At 39.7% G+C, this 22,749-nt stretch overlaps 1 protein-coding gene across 2 annotated transcripts in view; it reads left to right on the forward strand.

Moving 5' to 3' along the window:
• Positions 1 to 22,749, forward strand: part of FSTL4 (follistatin like 4) — a 406,465-nt gene that overhangs the window by 365,015 nt on the left and 18,701 nt on the right. For both annotated transcript variants that reach the window (XM_082063280.1, XM_082063281.1), the window contains exons 7-10: positions 1,089 to 1,255; positions 12,794 to 12,914; positions 20,386 to 20,547; positions 21,560 to 21,694. In XM_082063280.1, the coding sequence (XP_081919406.1) occupies positions 1,089 to 1,255; positions 12,794 to 12,914; positions 20,386 to 20,547; positions 21,560 to 21,694 (585 nt within the window). The remainder of the gene's footprint in view (positions 1 to 1,088; positions 1,256 to 12,793; positions 12,915 to 20,385; positions 20,548 to 21,559; positions 21,695 to 22,749) is intronic.

Raw genomic sequence — 22,749 nt, forward strand, 5'->3', positions numbered from 1 at the left:
GCTGGTCCATTCCCCAGTCCAAGTTCCTGAGCTGGCTGAAGTGGCATTACACCAAGGTGCTGTGAACATTCCCTCTTCATCTCAAGGGGCTGTTACCTTGAAAAAACAGTTTTCAGCATTTGTATGCAATATAGTTTCAAGGCTTTCTTATTGCAGAGCTTGTGAATGAGAGTGAGGAAAAAAAAAATCATGTAAATTATGAGAATGCAACAGCTTTGAGGACGTGGCCTGAGTGCCCTGTTGCTGGTTCACTGCTGCGGAAATGCTTAATAATGACAAATCTGCACCTGCAGTAATTCTGATATCAAATGTCTTACCTGTCTGTATGGCCACACATGGCAAAATATGCAGACATATCTGGTGAGCCAGAGGAGATGATGTGACGTGGTGTGGTTTCAGAGATGTTGGTGTGGTTTTCAGTAAGGCCTGCTCCCTTGGGTGTTTCTTTTATGTGGTACATATAAATCAAAATAACTGTTTTTTTTTTAATTTAAATAAAATATGAGGGGGCTTCTCACTCCTGGATTAGTAGAATATCTGTATCTCAGATGGCATGTCTGTCTGCATTTGGCAAAGGAGTTTTTGTGCTTGCTGGCTTCCAATATTTGGGAAATTCAAAACTAGGTTTATTTATATTGCAGTGACATCAGTCGTATCTTAATTCTGCTTATGCAAGGATAGAACCTGACTCATTCTTGTGCCTTTTCAAAGGACCTTGGCAGGAATCCTCTAGAGAAACAAACCCAGACAGGCTCAAGCAGGAGAACCTTTGCTTGTCCTGTTGTAGAGTCAACTATTGCAGCCAGACTTGCCAGAAGGACCCATCTTAGTGTCCTAATGCCACAACTACCACTGGATACCTCGGGAAAATTATGCAGAGATTTTGATTGGGGCAGATTCAATTTCTCTGTTTCTTACTTGGCTTTATTGTTTAAGGGTTTTTTATAGCATAGATAATCCACCTCCTTGCCAACCTCCTTCAAAGGTCTTCCTGGAATTAGGAAGAAGGAAGGCAGAGGGTGGAGAAGGGGAACAGCTTCCTTTTGTAGGATTTGGTATTATTCCTGGCTTGTTGTTGCCTTTTGCAGAGGTGGTTCAGCTGAGCCTGCCAGAGGACCAGAAGATCAGCATTACCACCATCACCGTTGGCCTGAGCACCGTCCTGACGTGCAGCATCCGCGGGGCCCTGCGGCCCCCCATCATCTGGAAGCGCAACGGCATCATCCTCAACTTCCTCGACTTGGAGGATATCAATGTAAGTCCTGAATTACTCGTCATTTTCTTTTTAGGACATTGAGTGTGACTTCATTTAACAGATTATATTTTTAAGAGAACAAGTTTTATCTTATTATTATGGAAAACTGGAAGCTGGTGTGATATTTTGTTTTTGCGTGAATATGTCTCAGGAATAAATGTGGAACGACATATATGCAGCTGAGAACAGGGGTACTTGGGATATATTATTATGAAATTAAAACTCAGTAGTGTAATAACCCAGCACTTAAATAGCACTGATACTTCATCCCTTGTTTCTCATTCACCTTGGGGCAACTTGTGTCCATGGATTGCAGCCCTGGAAACGCAGGGGAAAACAGCTCTGCAGACCATGAACTCCTCAGGGGTTTCTTTCCTGGTACAGAGAAACAGGTTCATTGAGAGCATAAAAGAATGCATTTATAGTTGGCAATGAAATCTCTCCTCTAGCTAAATCAAATAATACATTCTTATCTTTGTTCCTCCTGTGTCACTTGTCTTCAGCCAATTCTCATCTCATTCCTTGGCTACTATTTCAGATAAGCAGTTTAAAATATGGGATTATTCAGCAGGGTGTGGCAATAACCTCGAAGAAAGATGAATCTCTTTTAATTTGCAGTGCTGGTCTGAAGTCTGAGTCATAGTTTGTAGTAAAGACAATACCTGAATGATGGTATAAACTTACTAATTTATTTAATAACATTTAATTACAGAGAGAGTGGAAAGTAGTGTACAAAAATATGGTCTGTATTTCATTTCTGTTTGCATTACAGTACACAGTAAATCAGGTTTTATTTTAATTACACTACAGCAAGAGTTGATGTATGGTTTTGTTCAGCTCTTGTTAATTTGGTAACCACTCAGTTCAGGGTTGTTACAGTCAATGCTGTAGCTCCCTAAGTTGTTATGTGTTCAGGGTTACTGAAATGTGAAAAATCTTTGGTTTACTCTTCTGCATTAATACATGAAAATTACAGCACATAGGACAGAAATACACACTGCAACTCGTTACATTATTTGTTGACTCTACCTTAGCAGGAAATCCATGTGCACTACATATAGGTGATTACTGTGTGCACAAACTCAGTAATTATAACTGAGCTGGTGAATCCAAATAGATTTCTTATAGACATCCAAAAATAATGAAAATTCCAGGCATTTATCTTACCTTTATGAAATTCTAGTTATGATCACATTGATGTTAAAAGACTAGAAGTTCATGCATGAGCTGGGCACGAAGTGATAGTCCAGGAATTGGAGTACAAAGACATCCTTGAAGGACAGATAACATATGGCTCTGCGGTTTCACTTGCAGCTCATACTATTTTAAATAGAATTTTGTAGAGTAAATTTTCAGGCTGAAATGCCAGTTTTTCTCCAATTTAGCACTAGCCCCAGTGTGGTTTACTTATAAGTGATTTTCTTTCTCCTTGATTATTAAACAGTAAGAGAAAGAAACATTAAACAAAAGAAACATAAACTGATTCCTGAATGATTCAACATCCCCTAAGACAGTCCCATACAATACAGCAGGAAAAAAACCCACTTTTTGATCTGTTTGAACTGGTATATCACTGATAAACCATGTCAAAGGAGCACTCTGAAATTCTTAGAAGGAGGGAAAAGAGGATTTATGCCTCAATTTTAATGTTTCACATGTCAGTTTACAACCTCTCTCACCCTGTCATATAACACCTGCTACTAGCGTGCATCAACTTCTTTTTATCCAATAAACACCTCCACACCTTTTTCATCTTTAATTAAACTGTAAAGTTTTGATGCTCTGTGTATATCATTGTCATCTGTATTCTGGTCTGGTTATTGAGGTGACACAAGTTGGGAATCACCATCTTTTATTTTCCCTCTCCTGCTCTGGACAATTTGTAGGACTCTTGAGCGCAGGTGTGTCCCCTCTCTGGCTATCGAGGACGGACACCTCCATGTCTGAAGCACTTGTTCTTAGCAGGGGTGAAGAGATGGTCCTTCAGCTGGTAATCCAGTCTTTTTATTTAGATTAATTGCAAGTTTTAAAAGACCTATACTTGTGGAACATGAGCCACATTCATCTGCATCATGAACATGCTTGTGTTTGGGGTCGATACTTGCGTGTAGGATGGAAGCAGCACCAACAAGCCCTTTGAGGGTTGCAATGTGCAGATGTGTGGAGCCACACATGCTCAGCGGTGCCACAGACGGTTCAAAGCTTCAGCCTCTCGTAGGTATCAAAACTCACATTAAACAATAATCTATGTAAAGGCTTTGACAGCAGGAAAGTAAAGGCAGTGTGCTTCTTAATATACTTGAAGTCGGTTAATTAAATTACTTCAGTTTTCTTTTAGTACGCCTCAAGCAGAAACTCAATTGCATTTCTGCTTTTCACAATAAGGTTAGCAATTTGGCTAATTGGAAGTGCAACAGGAGATTAATTGTACCTTTTTAACTTCAAGAAAACCCTCCCTGCTCCCACCACAGTGGTAATCACATACAAACCTACAGGATATTCATGTTCTTGGAAAAATCCTTGTACTATATTTCAATTAAACTCTTTCTCTTCCACATGCTAATTCAGGAAATCAGATGAAAACAGAAGCCAAATTCTGGAAAAAAACAGAATCCTTACAACTAGGTGTGAGAGCAGCACAGGAGAGGCACCGCTGAAAAGTCCTTTGTGGCTTTATTCTCTCCAAATTTCGTGACAAATGTGACATGAGAATGTTGACTATGTTCCAGATTAATACTAGAAGTGACAAAGATGGTTAACAAGAACCTAGATAATCCTGAATTTATGCAGAACTGAAAGGTTGAAAATTACTATAAAGCCTGGTTGTTTAAGTGCATTACTTAAATAATTTTGATGTGATAGTTTGATTGGCAACCAAATATCAATAACTTTTCATTGCTCTTTTAATCAAAAGCTTTCATAAGCAACGTAGTAATAATTTGTCTTGTCCTGTCTGTGAAGAACTCTGTTAATGAGTTGTCACATAGCAATTGCAAAAGAGCCATCTTAATGGTACATGTAATTAAACTATCTTTCTTGCAAACAGTTAAGATTGCTTTTAGCATAAAAAAGTATTATCCATAGATCATCCATATTATTTATCTATCAGAAGTCCATTTGCAGCTTTGCTTTAAGAAAGACACATCAACTTTTCCCATGCAGAAAATAACTGTAGTGTAGCTGAAACTAATAAGACTGTGATAGCTATAACTTGATTTCTGACTGCAAATAGTGAAGTGGTCAAAATGTGTCATCTTTCAAAAAAATATACAGTAGTCCTCTAGACAAGCAGTATGTCTTCCCAAATATGTGATTATAAAAGCATTCCACAGTTTGAAAATATAATAAACTCCTCATGGAGTCAAATGTATTTATTCAGTATTTATAGGATATTTTTTCACATGGTTTGACATTATCTCCAGAGAAACATAGATACATTTATAAACAAAATTTATAAACAAAGGTTTATGCTCCAGAAGGATGGTGAAAGCATACACAAACAACAGGGAAGAGAGTATTACCATAGGCAAACAAATGTTAAGGAATACAGGTAGATAAGAATTTGGTGAATTACCAAGTGTAATGCAGGTAGCTGTAACATAAATTTATTAGTATCTTTCATTTTTAATTTCATATTAATCCTTACACTTTAACTTGAATCTGCATTAGATCATTAGTTCAAAAATAAGCTTTCCATTACAGATCATTGATATACAGGTTTCTTAATTTCTGCTGATGCAGAAGGGGAGTGAGAGTGCTTTGCAGCTACTTGATCGCTTGTCTTTTTCCTTGTTTGATGAAAAATCAATAACTGCCTTTAACAAGCATGCTCCCGTGAGTTAATAAAATGCATCATATCAGTTGTTTACTACTGTCACTTGTGTGTATCAGTCAGCTCACCTTGCACAAAGTACATGGAGAAGTGTACAGTACCAAATCCACGTGCCACATTCTCAAGCCTTGAATGTTCTGTACAAAAAAGACCCGCACCAGTTTCATGCACGGTCAGTTCTTTGTTCCAGTGTTGGTATGTCACACAGCTGAAGGGCAGACGGTTTGAAGCTGTGATGAGACAAGTCCAGGTTCGGGGGAGAAGCTGTTCATCACGAGGACCAAGTCCCTCTTTGCCTTACTTCAGCAGAATCCAAGCCTGGCTCCATCTCTGCTCACCAAACCTCTGCCGGGTCCACGGTGCAAAGAGCACAGGGGAGTGGCAGAAGCGACTCTGGGGGGCACAGATCACTTTCTAAATCATTGGTTGCTCACATTCCACATCTGTCTGTGCACCTGGGAAGATTCACCTCCATGTATATCTCATGGCTCTTACAAGTCCTGTGCCTGCTTGCCTTGATACACGTTTCATGTATATTCATGTAAATGTCAATTTTCCATGTATAATATTAGAAACCCGAAGCAAATGGCCAGCCTTTCAAGTGCAAGTAGTTTGGGTTAGATTTCTCATTAAAACAGGCTGTATGAAGGCAATACATTACTGTTGATGTTTTTAGCATAGTTCCACTGTTAAATAATAAAAAGATCATGTGTGACTAACCCCACTTAATACCTTGCTAATAGAAATTGGGCCATTAAAATGATCAAACCCTGTGTCATCCCACGTGCTGCAGTAATACAGCGATGGGAGGAAATGACAGGAAGTTGCATGTTTAAAGCCAAGTTTTTTCTCTTTCAAATCAAAGTTTAAGAAATTGCACAGTGCTTCTAGTATCTTAGGTCTTTGCAGGCTCTAAAATAGAGGATAAGTGGAAAATTAATATTTACAGTATTTTCAGAATACATATAGAATCTCTCACTTTGCTATGATGAAGATCATAGAACTTGTATTCACTTGTGCCTTCAGCGGAATCACTTGGTTTTGGGTCACAGGCCAAAGTTTGTAGGTGATTATTGCAAATGCAGAAATACCTTCATGGAGACCGCATGAAGTTTAACAAGGGCAAGTGCTGGATTTTGCACCTGGGACACAGCAACCCTGGCTGTACATACAGACTGGGGGACGAGATGCTGGAAAGCAGCTCTGCAGAGAGGGATCTGGGGATTCTGGTTGTTACCTGGTCATAAATAACCTGTGGAGTATAAGGCTTGACCTTCCTAAACATCCTGGTTTTGTGGAGGAAAATGTTACTCTGCGGTGTCTTTGTTTTGCTTGCATTTTTGGAGGTGTATAGGGCACATAACCTGGTGAAAATTTTGAGAAGCTTGAGATGTTAGATGCAACTCTCCTATCGACAAATTGCATGCTCTTGGCTTGGGTGTCATAACAGAAAGCAGATGTATGAATACAGCATGAATCTTCTAAAAATGAGTAGGAAGAAAGGAGTGAGTCTGTCTCCTGTGTGGTATTAAGGTAACTAGTCAAGCATGCTCAAAAACAGGTGTTAGAAAAAAATTGAGAAAGAGATTAGAACTCTCTGGAATCAGTTGCGCTCTCCCATACCTGCTCTGACTGTCGGGATTGATAATGGAATTACAGACTGAAATCCATGAATCCCAGTTATGTACCTCTGTACTGTAGGGAGAAGGTTGTAGTTTATGAATACAATTTCCTTCCAGGATTGGTACTTACCTATTCAGCCATGGTCATTGCATTTTTCTGAAATATCTACTGGATCCAGTTAATAGAAACATTTCACTAGGTCTCTGGTATGCTAATTCCTCACTTTCAACAGCTCCAGCAGGATGGCTACCATTGATTTTCCTTGTGGTATTGTGTCTGTGAGGTTTTCGGGATATAGAAGTCATCCATTTTTATCTATGTTATAGTTGCACAACTATCTGAAAGGTTCATTTCCATATGTTCAAGTAAAAAACTCTTTTAGCTCATCAGCCAAGTCTTATGTTGTGCTAAATTCTTTGAGCAGAACAGCAAGAAAAGATAAATTAATACCACATCAGGCTGTGTTTGCCATAGTTTTCTGGCATTTGCTTAAGGCTGAATTTTTCTCCATGTAAATTTCTAAAGTGATAGCATGTGTAAAACCAAGAACAAATAATATTAATGAAGCATAGGTTCTCAGCTTGTCTCTGGAAATGAATTATTAAAAGCACCAAAGAAAGTGATTTAAGAGCCCATGACTAATTTAGTTTTTATTATTTTTATATGAATCACTCACGAATCTATTGTAAAAAAGGTCAGAGACATTTGATTAGTGAGAAGAAATAATTTTCAAAGTGATAGCCATTGTTGTAGATTTTGCATAATAATAATCTCATTAAACTCTTGGGTACATTTTGTTTTAAAATCCGGTAAACATTATCAGAGAGAGATTTCTAGGACTCTCAGGATCAGGCAAGTTTTTTAACATAAGCTGGTTGATATATTTTCACTGCTGTGCTGGTTACTATGGAGTTGTGGTGGCATTTCTCTTCCTCTAGTGGAAAACCAGTGACACCAGTTAGCCCCAGGTTTTGTTGGTAGGGACTGAAGACCTATGGGGGAGATTCCCAGCCTCCTTGGGCTTGACGGAAAGGGAAGAGTTTAAAAGTGAAGCACATTATTGTTGTTTTTATTATTATTATTATTTAGCAAGAAATCCCAGCAACTGGTGGGATTCTCCCAAGAGAAGAAACCATTTGGAGAACAATAATCACCTACAAACATTTCTGCTTATGGACACGCTTAAGTCAGTGTGGTAAGAGGGTATCAACTGTCTTTGGGACTCATCCCCAAAGTGTATTAGGAGCATTCAGTACTAATTGGGGTGATCTAAAATCACTGCATAAGTTTAAAATCGCGTGGGCCAGGCAGTGACTGCCTGCTGGGGAGCGTGTGCCCCATTGGCACCTGTGCCAGCCTTTGCCAATAGCTGCAGAGATGGGAGGATTTTCTGGTTTTGTGCCACGTGGACTTGTTTTTCTCCTCCTTCTTCCTATTGATAGCTATAAGGCAAGTTTGTTTGTTTGTTTGTTTCTCAAATAGCTGAAAGTTACCCTAAAAAATAATAAGCCTGAATCTAATTCCTCTTCAAACTTCCTGGAAAAAAACAGAAACCTTGCCAGAATTTTAGGTGCTTTAAATATGTTTCTATTCTGTGTCAGAACAACCCTAGGACAGGTTAGAAAGCTTAATGGAGCACAAGTGTGACAGGAGTGGCTGAGGAACCTGGGGGTTCAGCCTGGAGAACAGGAGCTGAGGGGAGACCTTCTGATCTCTGAACTGCCTGAAAGGAGCTTGGAGCCAGGGGGGGTTGGGCTCTGCTCCCAGGTAGCAAGTGACAGGATGAGAGGAAATGGCCTCAAGGGAAGATTTAGACTGGATATTAGGAAATATTTCTTCCTGGGAAGAGTTGTGAAGCATTGGAACAGGCTGCCCAGGGCAGTGGTGGAGTCGCCTTCCCTGGAGGGGTTTAGAAGACATGTAGATGAGGTTCTTTGGGACATGGTTTTGTGGTGGACTTGACAGTGTTGGGTTAATGGTTAGATTTAGTGATCTTAAATGTTTTTTCCAGCCAAAATGATTCTATGATTCTATGAAAAAGCATCTGAAATGGGCAAAAATGGTGGGCAGGTGGTGTCCCCGCATCCTCTAGCATTGGCCCCAGCCGTGGCTCAGCACCCCCAGGTTAATGTGGGCTCCATCTCCACCGCCTGGTCCTGGGTGTCAGAGCAGGAGATTTGTGGCATTACAATCACATATTGGATTTCACTTGAGACAGAATGTGAACGAGATTTATAAGCAATATGCAATGTTTTACACATTTCTAAGCACGTTGTCTCTGAGCCGTGGCAGATTGCATGACCAGGGAATGCATTAGAAGGGAGGAATGGGATAAATAAATATGAAAAATCATCTGTTTGGAGAGACCAATGCCTTGGGTAATCAGTAGTGATGGAAAGGAAATACAATACAAAAAAAAGTACATACCCATTTTCTAGGATCTGCTTTGTTATTTTTTCAAATTGACTGTGTGCAGTAGCAAGTTTTTTTTTAATTTATTTTTAGGTTACTGAGCTGTTATCAATTTAAAATGCAGGGTTGTGCCTTTTTATAATCTTGGAAAGTTAAAACGTATTCTGAGGTCACTTAATCAGTCCTTTATTTGAAGGGTAACTGGAAGACATAAAAGAAGCTCATGAAGGGCAGAGAACTTTTTATTCCAGAAAGAGAGAGAAAACATGAGACAAACTGCAAGAGAAGTCAATTTATCATCTGCCAGTAGTTGACCTTATCAATTATAAGCACACCTTGCTGATTTTTTTATTTTTTTTTTACCAGAACATGTAATGTTATTTTATAATGAAATTCATAAAATAGAGGTGATGAACACCTTATCCTTATCTGGCAAGGTGCAAGGCTCATCAGTTTGTGGGGGTTAAAATAGCTTCTGCCTCTTGTTCATATATTTTCATCACTCCTGTTTCTTCCTCTTCACAAGAAAATTCCTCAATGGTAAAGGAAGAAAGCCATGTCCCACAAGTTCTTTTTTTTTTTTTTGCCTTTCTCCTGGTTTCCTGCCCTTTTTTCATGGGTTGATAACTAAAAATGCTATTTCAGTTCACTTTTAGGCATTGCTGGGGGAAGGAGCAGGCCAGTCCTGGGGTGGGGGTGCAGCACTCGCTGTGACTCCTGGACAGCCCTGGGGTTCTCTGCTCTAAGGGTTGGGTGGTTTTCAGGACAGAAGAATTACGTTAAATAATTTTTATAGATGTTTATGGCTCCCTCTAACTGCTTTCAGGTTCGTGGTGACATGGAAACCTGGCTTTGCAAGCAAAAGCCATCAGAGAAAAGTCAAAGCACACAAAAAATGTTTCCTCTGCCTTTTTCCAGCATGAATTCTGCCTGTTCCCTCTGCCCGCCCCATCCTCTCCCCTGCCAGTTCTCCCAGCAAGCTCATATGCGCATATTTGGATCATAGAATCATAGATTGGTTTGGGTTGGAAGAGACCTTAGAGATCATCTAGTTCCAACCCCCCTGCGATGGGCAGACACACCTTCCACTAGACCAGAAATGGAGGGATGGAGCTCAGAACCTGAGTCCCTAAAAATGTTTTGTGCTAAACAGTTTCTGAGAACTTTTATTGAAAGAGCTCCTACTTGCCTGATACATGGTTTTGAAAGACAAGACGTCCTTATTGACTTGCACTCCCTTCTCGGCTTGATAAAACTGCATGCGGCACTATGAGGTTACACCCTGTGAAGATGCTTCCCAGCAAGCCAAGAGAGCAGCTGAGCACAGGGTCAGTGTTGTTAGAACCTACACCCGTTCACAGAGTGGCAAGGGATGCCCTGGAGCAGCTCCTAAGAGCTACCCAAGGCAGGGTGGTGGGGAGGGCTGTGGGAAATAGCCAAATATTATACCAGAGCTGCCCCCACAGCCTGGGACAGCATCCCATGGGGATGAGGGTAAGATGTAGAGTTAGAGGCTATTAAGGAATCAAAGACTCATCATTTCCTAATGCTCCAGGGCTCGAGTTTTTACAGCGCTTCCAAATATACCTTTATAAAATATATGCAGAAAGTGCTTGTGCATAAGAATGCATGCATATATAAAAATGTAACAGTGAAATCCTAATGTACTAATTATATCCACAGGGAAACATGAGGAGAAACTGTGAGCTGCAATAAATAAGCACAGAGAAAGAGTCATTAATTTGTTAGAGAATTCAGTATTCTTTTTGTAGCAGCAAATGTTCAGTTCTGAACCTAAATTTCATAAACACTTTTTCCTTCCCACATCAAATACTGGTCATTCTTAATAACATTGTATTCTTATGTGAATTTATTGTGTATGTGCAACTTCTAATGCAGGGCAGATAATTTTGTTCTGTGCCTGAAGTAAATGACATAGTGTTAACCTAAGTCATCTTTGATACCCTTTAAATGCTAGAAGTCAGAAAATAGTTTTTAAAAGTCATAAACCATGCTTTGACAAATATAAACTTCTACTTTACAAGAAAAATGCATTTGGAGAGGAAAAGAATAATGATATAATCTGGCATCAGTTTGTTTTTGCAAGGGTCTTTACTTATATTAATACATTTGTATGCATTGGAAAAAAACAGATTGTCCATAAAAAGACAATTACAGAGCACAAACCAAGCATTCGTAATATTTTTCTGAGATATCTTAAAGGAAGCAACGTACTTAAAACAGTGAAGATTTTACTGTCCTGTTTTTCCACAACTCCTTATAAATCATTCCATAAAAGTAGCCACCCTGCTTTTATTGATCTAAATTCAATTTGAGTTGCTTTGGGATTAACTTTAGAAACTGTTATTGAGTCCCCTCCACTGCAAGCATTTTCTCTATTTCATGCAGATATCATTTGAACAGGGTTGATATCTTTTCTATTTGCACTTACTCATGTCTCTCTGTTTTCTGTCAGGAAAGATCTAGCTGACCAAAAAACAGGCAAATGCTTGAAATGGGAATTTTTTAGTAGATATTTGTAATAACGTATTGGGTAGGTTAACCAGTGTATCCCATAGTGTGAAAGCCAAATCTGCCTGACACCCAAGGTGGCAGGAATAGCTGAGATGGCTTTGACGCCAAAGCAAGCAGAAGTAGTGCCAGATCGGTCCCATTCTGCAAGAGATGGGATACTTTGTATTGTACTTTTCTTTAAGGGTGCCAGCTGGCATTGCAGGTCTGCATCAGGAGATTCTAACTTGAATTTTACCATATTTTTGCCATGAAATTCATCAAAGAGTTTAGTTTAGCCTGTTTCGCTCATGGAGCTAATTAAAGAAAAATTGTTCAAGCTCATGAACTGTTTTTTAAATGTATCCTTATGGGTTTGCATAGAACTACAAACGTTCTGGAGCTGCAGAAGTCTGAACGTTAATGGAGTAACAAGAGAAGCTCCTTCATATACCCATCATTACTGTGGTTCTCTTAACTACAATTTGAAATAATATTCCTAAGCAGGGCAATTGTACAACGTATTCAAGTGCCAAAACCTCTCTACTGACTCATATTCTCCCTATCTATAATCAGAAATTGAAGTAATGCAAGAGCAGATCTGGGAAGATGAAGGGGCTAAAGAAAGATGCTTCTCTAGCAGTTACAAATCAAAAGTTTCTTTGAGAGAATGCTTTTTGTCTTTTTCCTTGTCTCCTGCCTAGGATATTGTGTGAGATAAGCGACAAACAGTTTCCATTCTTTCTCATCAAGTCTCAAGGTTACAGTGCATTTTCTAAGAACCAGCAGAGATAAAAGAAACCTTAACCCACCCAGAAGTTAGCATTTTGTGCATCTGAGGTTAACAGGTTGATATTAAATTCCCCCATAAATTAAGCAGCTGGAAATTGCCATCTTTTCATGTACAAAGAGCACCTTGTTAGCAACCAGCACAAAAGTTCATGTTCTCAGATGAGTTAGTTTGCTTTACTCTTAAATTGCCGCTCATTTTCTCCCTACACGTTGATTTATGAACTTTAAAACTTACTGTTCAAAATTCAAGCTGTGTTTCCAAGCTGTGGTGCTATCAAAACTGCTGAAGAGGTAGTCTTGCTTTGTGTGGTGTTTAAAATATTATTACTAAATAATAAGGCATCTTTCCTGTCTTTTGTTACATACAGGATTTTGGAGAAGATGATTCCCTCTACATCACCAAGGTAACAACTATTCACATGGGCAATTACACCTGTCATGCCTACGGCTATGAAGAGCTGTATCAGACCCACATCCTTCAGGTGAATGGTTAGTAAATGGCATACATGACAATCCGTGAAAACGTTCCTGTAAGCAAAGTTGCATGTTAATCTCATTTGCGCAGAGATGTGAAAGGCCATGCACCAAATAGTCTTTGTACGAGAGTAAACGCAGCATGGGGTTTGCTCGCTCTTGCTATCACACAGACAATCAAAAAGAAAGGTACCAAGGGGGGGACGTGTATAATTACCTGGGCTTCAGCAGGTATCCTGACTGTCAAACAAGCTGTCAGTAATGTTTCCGTAGAGTTAAGAGCAGTGTTTCACAGCATCTCTTGGACTAATGACTACTTTTGTCAACAGCAGTGTTGCTTCAATAATTTCTTCTTCCAGAAGGTAATTTCTGTTGCGTGAAATAGCTCAGGACAGTTAAATAAATACAGTGCAGTGTTTCCAAAACTAGCTATCTAACACACAGCTATAAATCAGATTATAACTTGATTGTAGTCAGCTTGGTTCACTGAGAGCTATTTACATTGGGTAAAGATATGGGCCACTGGTTTGCAAAATGAGGGCAAACCATTTTACAGGTGAGAGAATCACACAGGTCACACTCCAGCATCCTCGTTCCCCTCTGTCCCCTGGACCACACTTGTGCCTGGTGGAACTTATATTCAGGCATTTGCTGTCTTTCTTCTGACCTCAAACTCAGCCATATGGATTTTGTTTAAAATTACATTACCTTAAATCAGCATTTCACTGAGGGACCAGCCTGTGGAGTATCCAGCAGCAAAATCCTTATCCAACTTTAAACCCATATTTACATGTGCTAATATGACTAGCAGTATCCCCAGAATAGGAGACAGGGTAACCCATTGCTCACTGTGGGTAGATTTTGACATACTCTGGTATGAAAACATTTCATTTTACAGGATAATTCAGTAACTTTATTACAGTAGATATATTATAAGGAAAATTAATATTTAGTTCTTTCTTCAGACGTGTGCAGACCTCTACAAAGGAGAGAGTAAGAGCAGATAGCTACATACAGGTTAACAGAGAGAGGCTGACATGAAGAGAAACAGTAAAAAAGAATATTTATGCACTTTAAGAAGCACTGAGTTGGACGTGGGGTTTAGGTTTGACTGCAGCTCAGGTCTTCTGGATGTGTGTAACTGCTCCCCACCCACAGCGAGTAACTAGAGGGGAGCATGAAACACCTAGTTGATTTGAATGAAAACTGGCTTAATATTTCTACATAATAATTTGTCATCTTTTGAGACAGTAAACTGTAAAGTCTCAGCAATGTGGATAACTAGATTGTGCATGCTGCAGCAGGGAAAATAGGTTTCCTTCCTCAAAGTGCTATTTGTTTGATGAATAGCAGTTGAAAGAAAAGCGAGCTAACAACTTAATCCCGTGTATATTATGTGATATATTATGAGGCCTGAATGGAGTTTAGTTGGCAGACAACAATGTAGACTTTATCATCACTGAGAATATAAGGCCCAAAGGCTTTGAAACTGAAACCAGAATGAGAGGAAAGCTAGATGGAGTGCGGGGAGAGGTTGATTTGTTTTGTACTCATGCCTGCCACTTAGATTTAACTTATTGTTGAAAGATCCCATTTTCTTTTTGAATGGAAGTTTCAGACCACAGCTGCATGCAGTTTTTCTTATTAATACAAGAACACTGTTATACAAAAAATCCCAATCCGTGTTGACTTTTTAATGTTGCTATATAGTGACTAAACACTGAAAAAGATGCCATGCATTCTGTTATTAACCCAGACTTGCTAGAAAACACTGCAGGGTCTAGGAATCTTTGTCTTACAGCATCTGATATTCCCATGTGAGCCATTAGGCTTTGTAAATCCAGGTTTTGCAGTTCTTGATGTGGCTGACTGGCTGCCCACGTCACTAAATTCTCTCGTTTTCTGCCTGTGTGGTGGCTTCCTCCAGCAAAGGATGTTGGGGTAACAGCCCCCATGACAGGACAACGTTCTTCCCTTCAGATGCCTGGTGGGGTTCCCCAGGCAGAGCCCTGCTCAGGAAATCCTTCATGGTTTTTACTAACTTAAAGGACAAATTGAGGAATTTCTCTTGACGGGAGTATAGGGAAGAAGCTGAGCCAAGCTGAACTGAGTGAAGATGCCGGGATTCTAAGTGTGGTTGACGGGCTCTGTTCAGCACTGGGGATTGTCTCTGTCTGTCAGTATCAAACTAAAAACTCCATCTTCAACATGGGATGGGTTTTGTTGCTTTTCTGTGTTGGACTAAAACAGTAAGAGAATGTGACAGAACCAAGTCAGCCCAGAACTAACGTGTATCTGCTCGCCTGTCTCCTCCAGGGAGGGACTGATACACTTTGAACATCAAAAACGCAGGGGTTTTTATTCTATGAAAACAATCAGAATTTTTTTTTCTTTTTAAAAGAGAAAACTCCAAGTTGGGAAAGAGTAGAGAAGGAAGAACCAACTGGAAGTAAAAGGGTTTATCCCAACCCTTCCCAAGCTCACTGTGTCCGTACAGACAGGTCCCAACTTTAAGACTGCAACTCAGTTAATTCAGTGTTTTCAAAGCTCCAGTGTCCTTTGATCCTTTATGTACCACCTGGACCCTGGCTTACTGTTCCACTGAGGCCCAGCAGATCAGCTTACAAAATATTTTCCTTTTGTTGCCTTTCTCTCCTTAAAAGAATCTGATCCTGGTTATATGCATACTCTTCATATGCTTTTATCCAACATATTATATTCTCTTTATCTTGCTTTCTCATTTGTCTCTTCAGAACATAAAACTGGCTTGTAACAGCTCCTTGATTAGGTGATACAGAAAATTAGGAAATAAAAGCTTAAATAAAAAGATTTGAGACTGATTTTGACAAAAGTTTCTGGGATTTGGAGTTTGGCTTGGATCTATTCCAGACTAATCAAATTTATCAAAAGTTTCCCCATAGAAAGCCTTGCTTTTATTCCAGTATATTATCATGGTTGTTCCTTTTCTTGCCCACGGAAAGTAAACTGACTTCAGTGCAGTCAAATCCTGCTGGAATACAGGCACGTACTTGTATCAGCTGGGTCAGGATATCACAGATAATATGGGCAGATCCAGATGCTCCTTTGGACAAGCAGAAATAGTGAAGACCACCAGATGGATGCTGCAAACTGCTGCCTCACATCTTCAGTGTATTTACAGGCCTGGCCCTTAAAGTCTTTGGAAGAAAAGAATGTGCTGAAAGACAGCACAAAGTTTAAGAATGAAAAATTCATCTTTCGTGCTTGTATCTTTGATCAGGAGAAGCCAAGAACAGTAGGAAAGTTATGTTCTCTCCTATGTATGGATATTGCTTGGGAAATGTGTACAGCATAGTCTAACTGTATGAAGGAAAAGCCATTTATGACTTTCTAGAGGAAAAATAGTTGCTGAGGATAAAAAATATAATAAAATTGCAATCAACTATGAAAATTGATAGTTTGCAAATCAAGAGACTGCTGAGTGTAGGGTAGCATTTTTCTTGGTCCTCGCACTCTGGAAAACATCAACATAAATCAGAATGTTGTCTTCCTTGAAAACAGTTTTTAAAAGCTGTTTGATCCTGGGCCCAATTATAAGGCTCCAATAGGATAAATTTTCCAGTAACAGAGAGATGTTTTAAACACAGATGTTTTGTTAATATGGCTTTTCAAGAGAAAACATATAAGGCTGAAAACTTCTTTCAAATCATAAATGGAAAGAATAAAACATCTCAAGTAACTGATTAATCTGTTAATTATTACTAAGCCCTGGAGTAGATATGTCCTGTAGCAGCGATGTATGTCTCTGGTGTTTGATACTGCTATCTGTGCTCATCGTGTACTTTATCACCTGAGTTGTTTTATTGTAATGAATTGGTCTGTTCACAAGTAAGGTGTATTAATACTACTCGTTATGCAGTAGTAGGCAATCTACCCAATCTCTTACTTGTTTGAATGCCTCTTTTTTCCACTTTGCTTAAGATAATAGCATTTTTATATTGCCTTTGGCTGCAGACACAGTAATGGTTAGCAACGATATATACACCAAGGGAGATAGCAAAGGATAATCCATATATTCCAAAGTCTGGCACCAAAATCTTTGCAAGTTTAAAGCGAAAAGTGCTTACTTGGAATGTACTAATTTGTAGCAGGGGCAATAAAAATGAATTCTGCAGTTCACTGTTATCACAAGGCAGTTGCCTGCAATAATTCACCTGTGTAATGAATTATGTAAGACAAGGGAGAAGAAATGAAGAGTTTAAAAATCAAAGGAGCAGGAAAATTATAAGAGAGCAGGAATGGAGGTGCAACACATATTTCTGTAGGTGAACGAAAGCAGTTTCCTTGTTAATCACTCTGGAAGATACCTTACTATAATTCCAAGTTAAGCTAATTTTCATGCTGAACATGGACTCAGTGTCTAGGACCCCTGAGCTACCTTTTGCAATATAAATCTATTATGTTTTCACCTCTTTGAGTAATATATGTGGGTTTCTCACATGCAGACTAACGTGGTATGAGACAAAAAGCTGTGCGATGCAAGTAAACTCTGTTTTGTGAAGGAGCGCCCTGCGTCTGGGGAGCGTGATCATTGTGGCAGGCATTGGGAGGACTGATGTGAGCACCCAAGCACGGAGGAAACCTAAAGCAAACTATTGACAGAAAATATCAGCCCACACTGGTTTTGAAAGCATTAAATAGGTTGTGTCTCAGATGGGCTCTATCTCCATTAAGAGCTGGTGAGTGAGAAAAAAAACACTAGGCTCAGAGTAAAATTGCTCTGGTATCTTTGGCCATTTGAGATGTGTTAAGAGAAGGGCTTGAGCCCAGGTTGGGGCATCTCTACCTCTCCAGGAGGTAACCTGTCAGGAGCAGAGCTCTGCACAGGGCACAGGACCTCGCTGACCTTGCTCCAGACCGGGTTTTCATGCAGCCAGGTGCAAACACAGGCACACAGGTCATAGAATCATTTTGGCTGGAAGAGACCCTTAAGATCATCTAGTCCAATCATAACCTAGCTCTGACACTAAACCATGTCCCTAAGACCCTCATGTAGATGTCTTCTAAACCCCTCCAGGGATGGTGGCTCCACCACTTCCGTGGGCAGCCTGTTCCAGTGTTTCACAACCCTTTCCATGAAGAAATGTTTCCTAAGTCTTTCTGCAAGAGGCTGGGGCAGGCAAACCCCCAGGCAGGAAGGGGTCAGCATCAGGGGACTGGAAGAGGCAGGTTCTGCCATCTGTACAATTAGGAAAGTACCTGGGGACGTTAACTACTAAATGTCAGTCAAGTTCACCAGGATTTGGGCATCTGTCCTGCTTGGGTATTGCAAGTTTTTTCTTATGCATTTGTTGGAGACAAACTACCTCTCCTCTAGGGGTCTGAATAAATCACATACGCTTTCAACAGAGCTCAGTTCCTAAATCATTTTGTTCTAAAAATGTTACTAGTAGCAGGAAAATCATAGGTGAGACAAGCATTGAGTGCGGGACCTTCATAAAATTCTGTCAAAGTGGACAAAAATTACTATCTTTATCCCATCATGCCTGAAGCCACTGACTTGGAGAAATTTAAATTAATTTTCCGGGATACAGACGGAATCATGAGCTTTCAACTCTCAGTCTTATTCCCCTGAATTGCTTGGGCACTGTCCCTTAAATAAAGGCAGCGATGGCTGTGACAGCTGCCAGCTGTTTCCAGCAGCAGATCTTCCTTTGCTCTCCTTCTGCTTGATCTGCCACCTCCTGAAGTCGAGCTGAACCCTGACAGTGACGGGGGGAAGAAAAGATAAGAAGTTAGGAAATGCTTTCATTTAGAATTTGCAAACTCAATATAATAAAACAAACCTTGTCTTTTTTTGGTAACCTCCTGATTAAAAAGCTCTTACATGGTTTTATACTCACTACCCTGTGTCTCACAACACATTTTCTTCTCAGGTAAAGGGAATATAAGACAAAGAAGTAAGCCCACATGTCCAGGGCAGAGGTGAAGTTTAAAGCTGTTCGGTTCCTAGAAGTTCCCATTTTTTGGCTCCAGTTACCCCTAGGCATTTCCTCTCAGATTACACTTGAACAATCTTCTGCTTTTAAAGCTGTAAAAACCAAGTAGACTTGAGGGCTTTCTGTCGTGGCAGATTTCCTTCCAAGCTGATGACTCAGCTCTGGTTAATACCTGACAGCTGGTAGGTAAGACAGAAGTAAAATACACCTCTCTCTGCTAAGGCCCATAAAAAATAAAAATAGAAAGATGGAAAGTGTATGCTAGTGAATATGATTATTTAAACTGTCCCCATATGGATATATAGACACGTAGCAAGCTACACATTTCATTTTATTCTAAAGCAACTGTTAAGTCAATTTAATTTTGCCAGTCCTGGAGCCTGGTGATTGACTGTATAAAAACACAGCAGTGAGTTAGGTACCTTAAGCCAGTGATTTCCAGTGGAAGTTTTTTATTGACTCATTCAGGCTTTCTAAAAAACCCACAAATTTTCCTCAGTCCTTCACTAGTTCTAGCAGAGGTTACTCATTTTCCTTGAGGAAGAAGTTGGGTCTCCACATATCGCATCCACATTTGACTCTGACCACGGCTTTCCAAAACTGTACCCCGTTCAACATTTACATTGTGAGTCCCAACATTTCCTAATTTGGTAGAAAATTTCACCGCTTGATTATGAAACATAGCAGTCCATGACCACCCTACAAATGCCATCAGCCACAATACGGCACATCCTCGCGTTTGCTTTTGTTAGGTGAAAGGAAGGAGAGTCCTGTTGATTTTTTTTCACTGATATTACAATATTGCAAATTCTCTTTAAACTATGTGAGAAAATTGTTAAGAAATAGTTAATGGGTGATATTAAGCCTTGTTGATTTGAGCAATGAAGGCAACATGATTGAAAATCAATGAACTTGTCTGAAATTGTAATATAATTAGTAGTTCTGCCAATTGAGTGTGTTGAATAGTTCAGAGGGGCCTTCCTGAAGCAAGCTAAGACACATTTTGAAAGCCTCTCTGAAGAGAAGTAATTTATAGACATTTTATTTGTTCAGAATAACAGGTAGTGAATGTACAGGCAATTTCCTGATGTATTTTTAATTAAAATGTTAAATAATGTGCTACTTCTAATAGGCAAAAACTCCCAATTCCTTCCTAACTAGATTCAGTGAAGGTCTGGAGTTTATACTTTAATTTTTAAATGTGTGAGTACCCGCCTTAGGTTTTAATCCAACTTTACTGAAGTTCGGTCAGTAACAATGAAAGAAAGCAAGGACGGTATAAATACAACATCACATATCGGGATGCTCCCTGGCATCCATTTATTAATTTACTCTTTTCTATTGCTATTTTCTGCCCCCAAAGTTGAGCTGTAGAAAAACCATTACTGTAGCTTGCGCTGGAAGCTGATGCGTTGCTCATCTCCCCACACCAGACCCTCCTCTCGAGCCACTGACAAGGGCAGAACCTGATGGGGACTTTAGAGTCACCAATTCCTTGTTTCCCGCAGTGCCACCAGTGATTCGCGTCTACCCTGAAACACAAGCGCAGGAGCCCGGCGTGTCAGCGAGCCTCAAATGTCACGCCGAAGGCATCCCTAATCCCCGAATTACCTGGCTGAAGAACGGCATTGATATCATGCCAAAACTATCCAAACAACTAACGCTCCTCGGTAAGAACAGAATTTTGATTAATTAAACTATTGTAGACAGGGATTAAGGAGGATTATTTTTCACTTTAAACCAGAAGTTCTTGTACTTTCACTAAGCCCCAGTTGTTGGAAATCGTGTTACAAAACCCCTGTTCTTTCTTTTTATCTTTTTCTCCTGTGAATTTCTGGGGAAATACAGTATTGATTGATGTAAGTGGTAACGGCATTCTGTTAAAAGAACATGTGCCTGGTTCTCCACTGCCTCATCTTTTGTGTACAGCTGTGCAATTTAGAAGAGAAATGCATTAAATTATTTGTTGAGGTATAAGCACTATATTGGATGCAAGTCAGCTGAGAACCAGGCTGCAGTTCACCCACCTCTGCAGAGGGATTCAGGCTCTTGCTCCTGTTGGTCCTAGTTCAAATGAGGGTGCCACAGACACAATGAAAGGCAAAATTATTTATTTTCAGCTTTCTGTGTAAAAATATTTAAAACCTCCCCATGCCCTCTCGGGTCTGGCTGTGGTGTATTGCAGCCTTCAAACAGTGTTGGCAACACAGAAATCTCAGCGTGGTTGCGTGCGATATCTCAAAATCTCCCGAGGGTTTTAGGCAACAGTCCCCCTCCAGAACCCCAAATGATAGGAAGAACTGCAGAGAGACCCCTCCCAAACCCAAGTGTTTGGCAATCTGATGAAAAACCGTTTGCAAAATTGAAGTTGTTTTTCTCCGCTAAAGTCAAAGCATTTCTTTTTTTTAAACCAGAAGAAACAAATTAAATGTAATTTATTGTTTGCACTTGAGATTGTTCTTTGTTCGTTTCTGGTGCAGAGTGTGCATGTGCTAATGGAAAGAAGCAAAAAATCAGCTCTCACGAGAATCTCCGAAATTCCTCTAGTTATGTATGGGGAAATATTGTGCAGTGAAGCCACCCTGTTGAGCCATTGCCAGGCAGCTGCAGCAATGTAAGGCAATTAAGGGCAGTAAAAGCAATTAGCAGCAGTGAGGAACACTGTGCATGTCTTTCTTACAGCAAATGGAAGTGAACTTCATATCAGTAGCGTTCGGTATGAAGACACCGGTGCCTATACCTGCATTGCTAAAAATGAGGTGGGAGTGGATGAGGACATATCTTCGCTTTTCATAGAAGATTCGGCAAGAAAGACCCGTAAGTTTAATCTTCCATGTATTTACTTATTTAAAGTGAATTTAGATGTAACAATATACATGCAATTTGATAGTTCAGTCCATTGCATGCCGTGTGTTGGACTCATAAGATAATGACAATTTTGTCTGTGCTTTGATCAGAGGGTTGGATACTGTTCTGGGAAGGAATCAGGTGGGGAAGGTAAAAATCTTGTCATCCAGGACGATGGTGCCTTTCACGTGCCAGAAGTGTACCGGGTGTGGGGCAGTTAACATCTTTACTACACTAACAAATTGGCAATAGTTTTAGATATAAAAGAATCCAAACCCTAATATTTTGTTGAATTATGTGCAGTTTCAGAAGATAAATTTCACCAATTTCTGTACAAGACTTCTTTTAAAGCCAGTTTCAAGACTACATTCTCAAATATTTAGGTGCTTGAAAAATGTTTTGATTGAATTATGTATTTTACTAGTATTTACATCACCACCTAGCAAAATAGGTTTCCCCGGGTGTGAAATGATCTTCGTTTCAAAGACAAATGTTTTCCTAGCCATTCTTAGCTGCATGTCTCCCGTAGCAGTGCAGCAGTGTTATCTTGACCACAGTGCTCCCAAAGCAAAATTAATGAAGGTGATTAGTTGCCCCAGTGGATAAGCTCCCACAGGCCTGATCCTTCCTAATTCCACTGTCTTAACCACTTGGGAGATTGCCCGGGTTCACGGTGATACTAAAAGGCTACATGCAAATGGGATTTTTGCTACTTTTTCTGGCTGTTAATGTAGAGCAAGAATTAAAAATGAAATTAGCCATAAATATGCACTCTTGTGGCAATTCTTTGGAAAATATATTCTATTCCACATTAGATTTATGTGCTCTTGTTAATATCAGTTGTTTCCCTTGAATATTGAGCAAGGGAAATTACAGTATGTTGGGAAATAATAGGATGTACCTTAAAGAGAAATTCAAATGTGGATGTGCTTTTAGAGAGTATTTGAATCCTAAAATAAAATGTAGTTGCATGAAATTCCAAGAAGAAATGCAGCAAAGTGTGTAGCTGCTGTAACTGCCAGTCT

The sequence above is a fragment of the Streptopelia decaocto genome (genome assembly GCF_964273445.1).
Source record: "Streptopelia decaocto genome assembly, chromosome: 12".
Taxonomy (NCBI): domain Eukaryota; kingdom Metazoa; phylum Chordata; class Aves; order Columbiformes; family Columbidae; genus Streptopelia; species Streptopelia decaocto.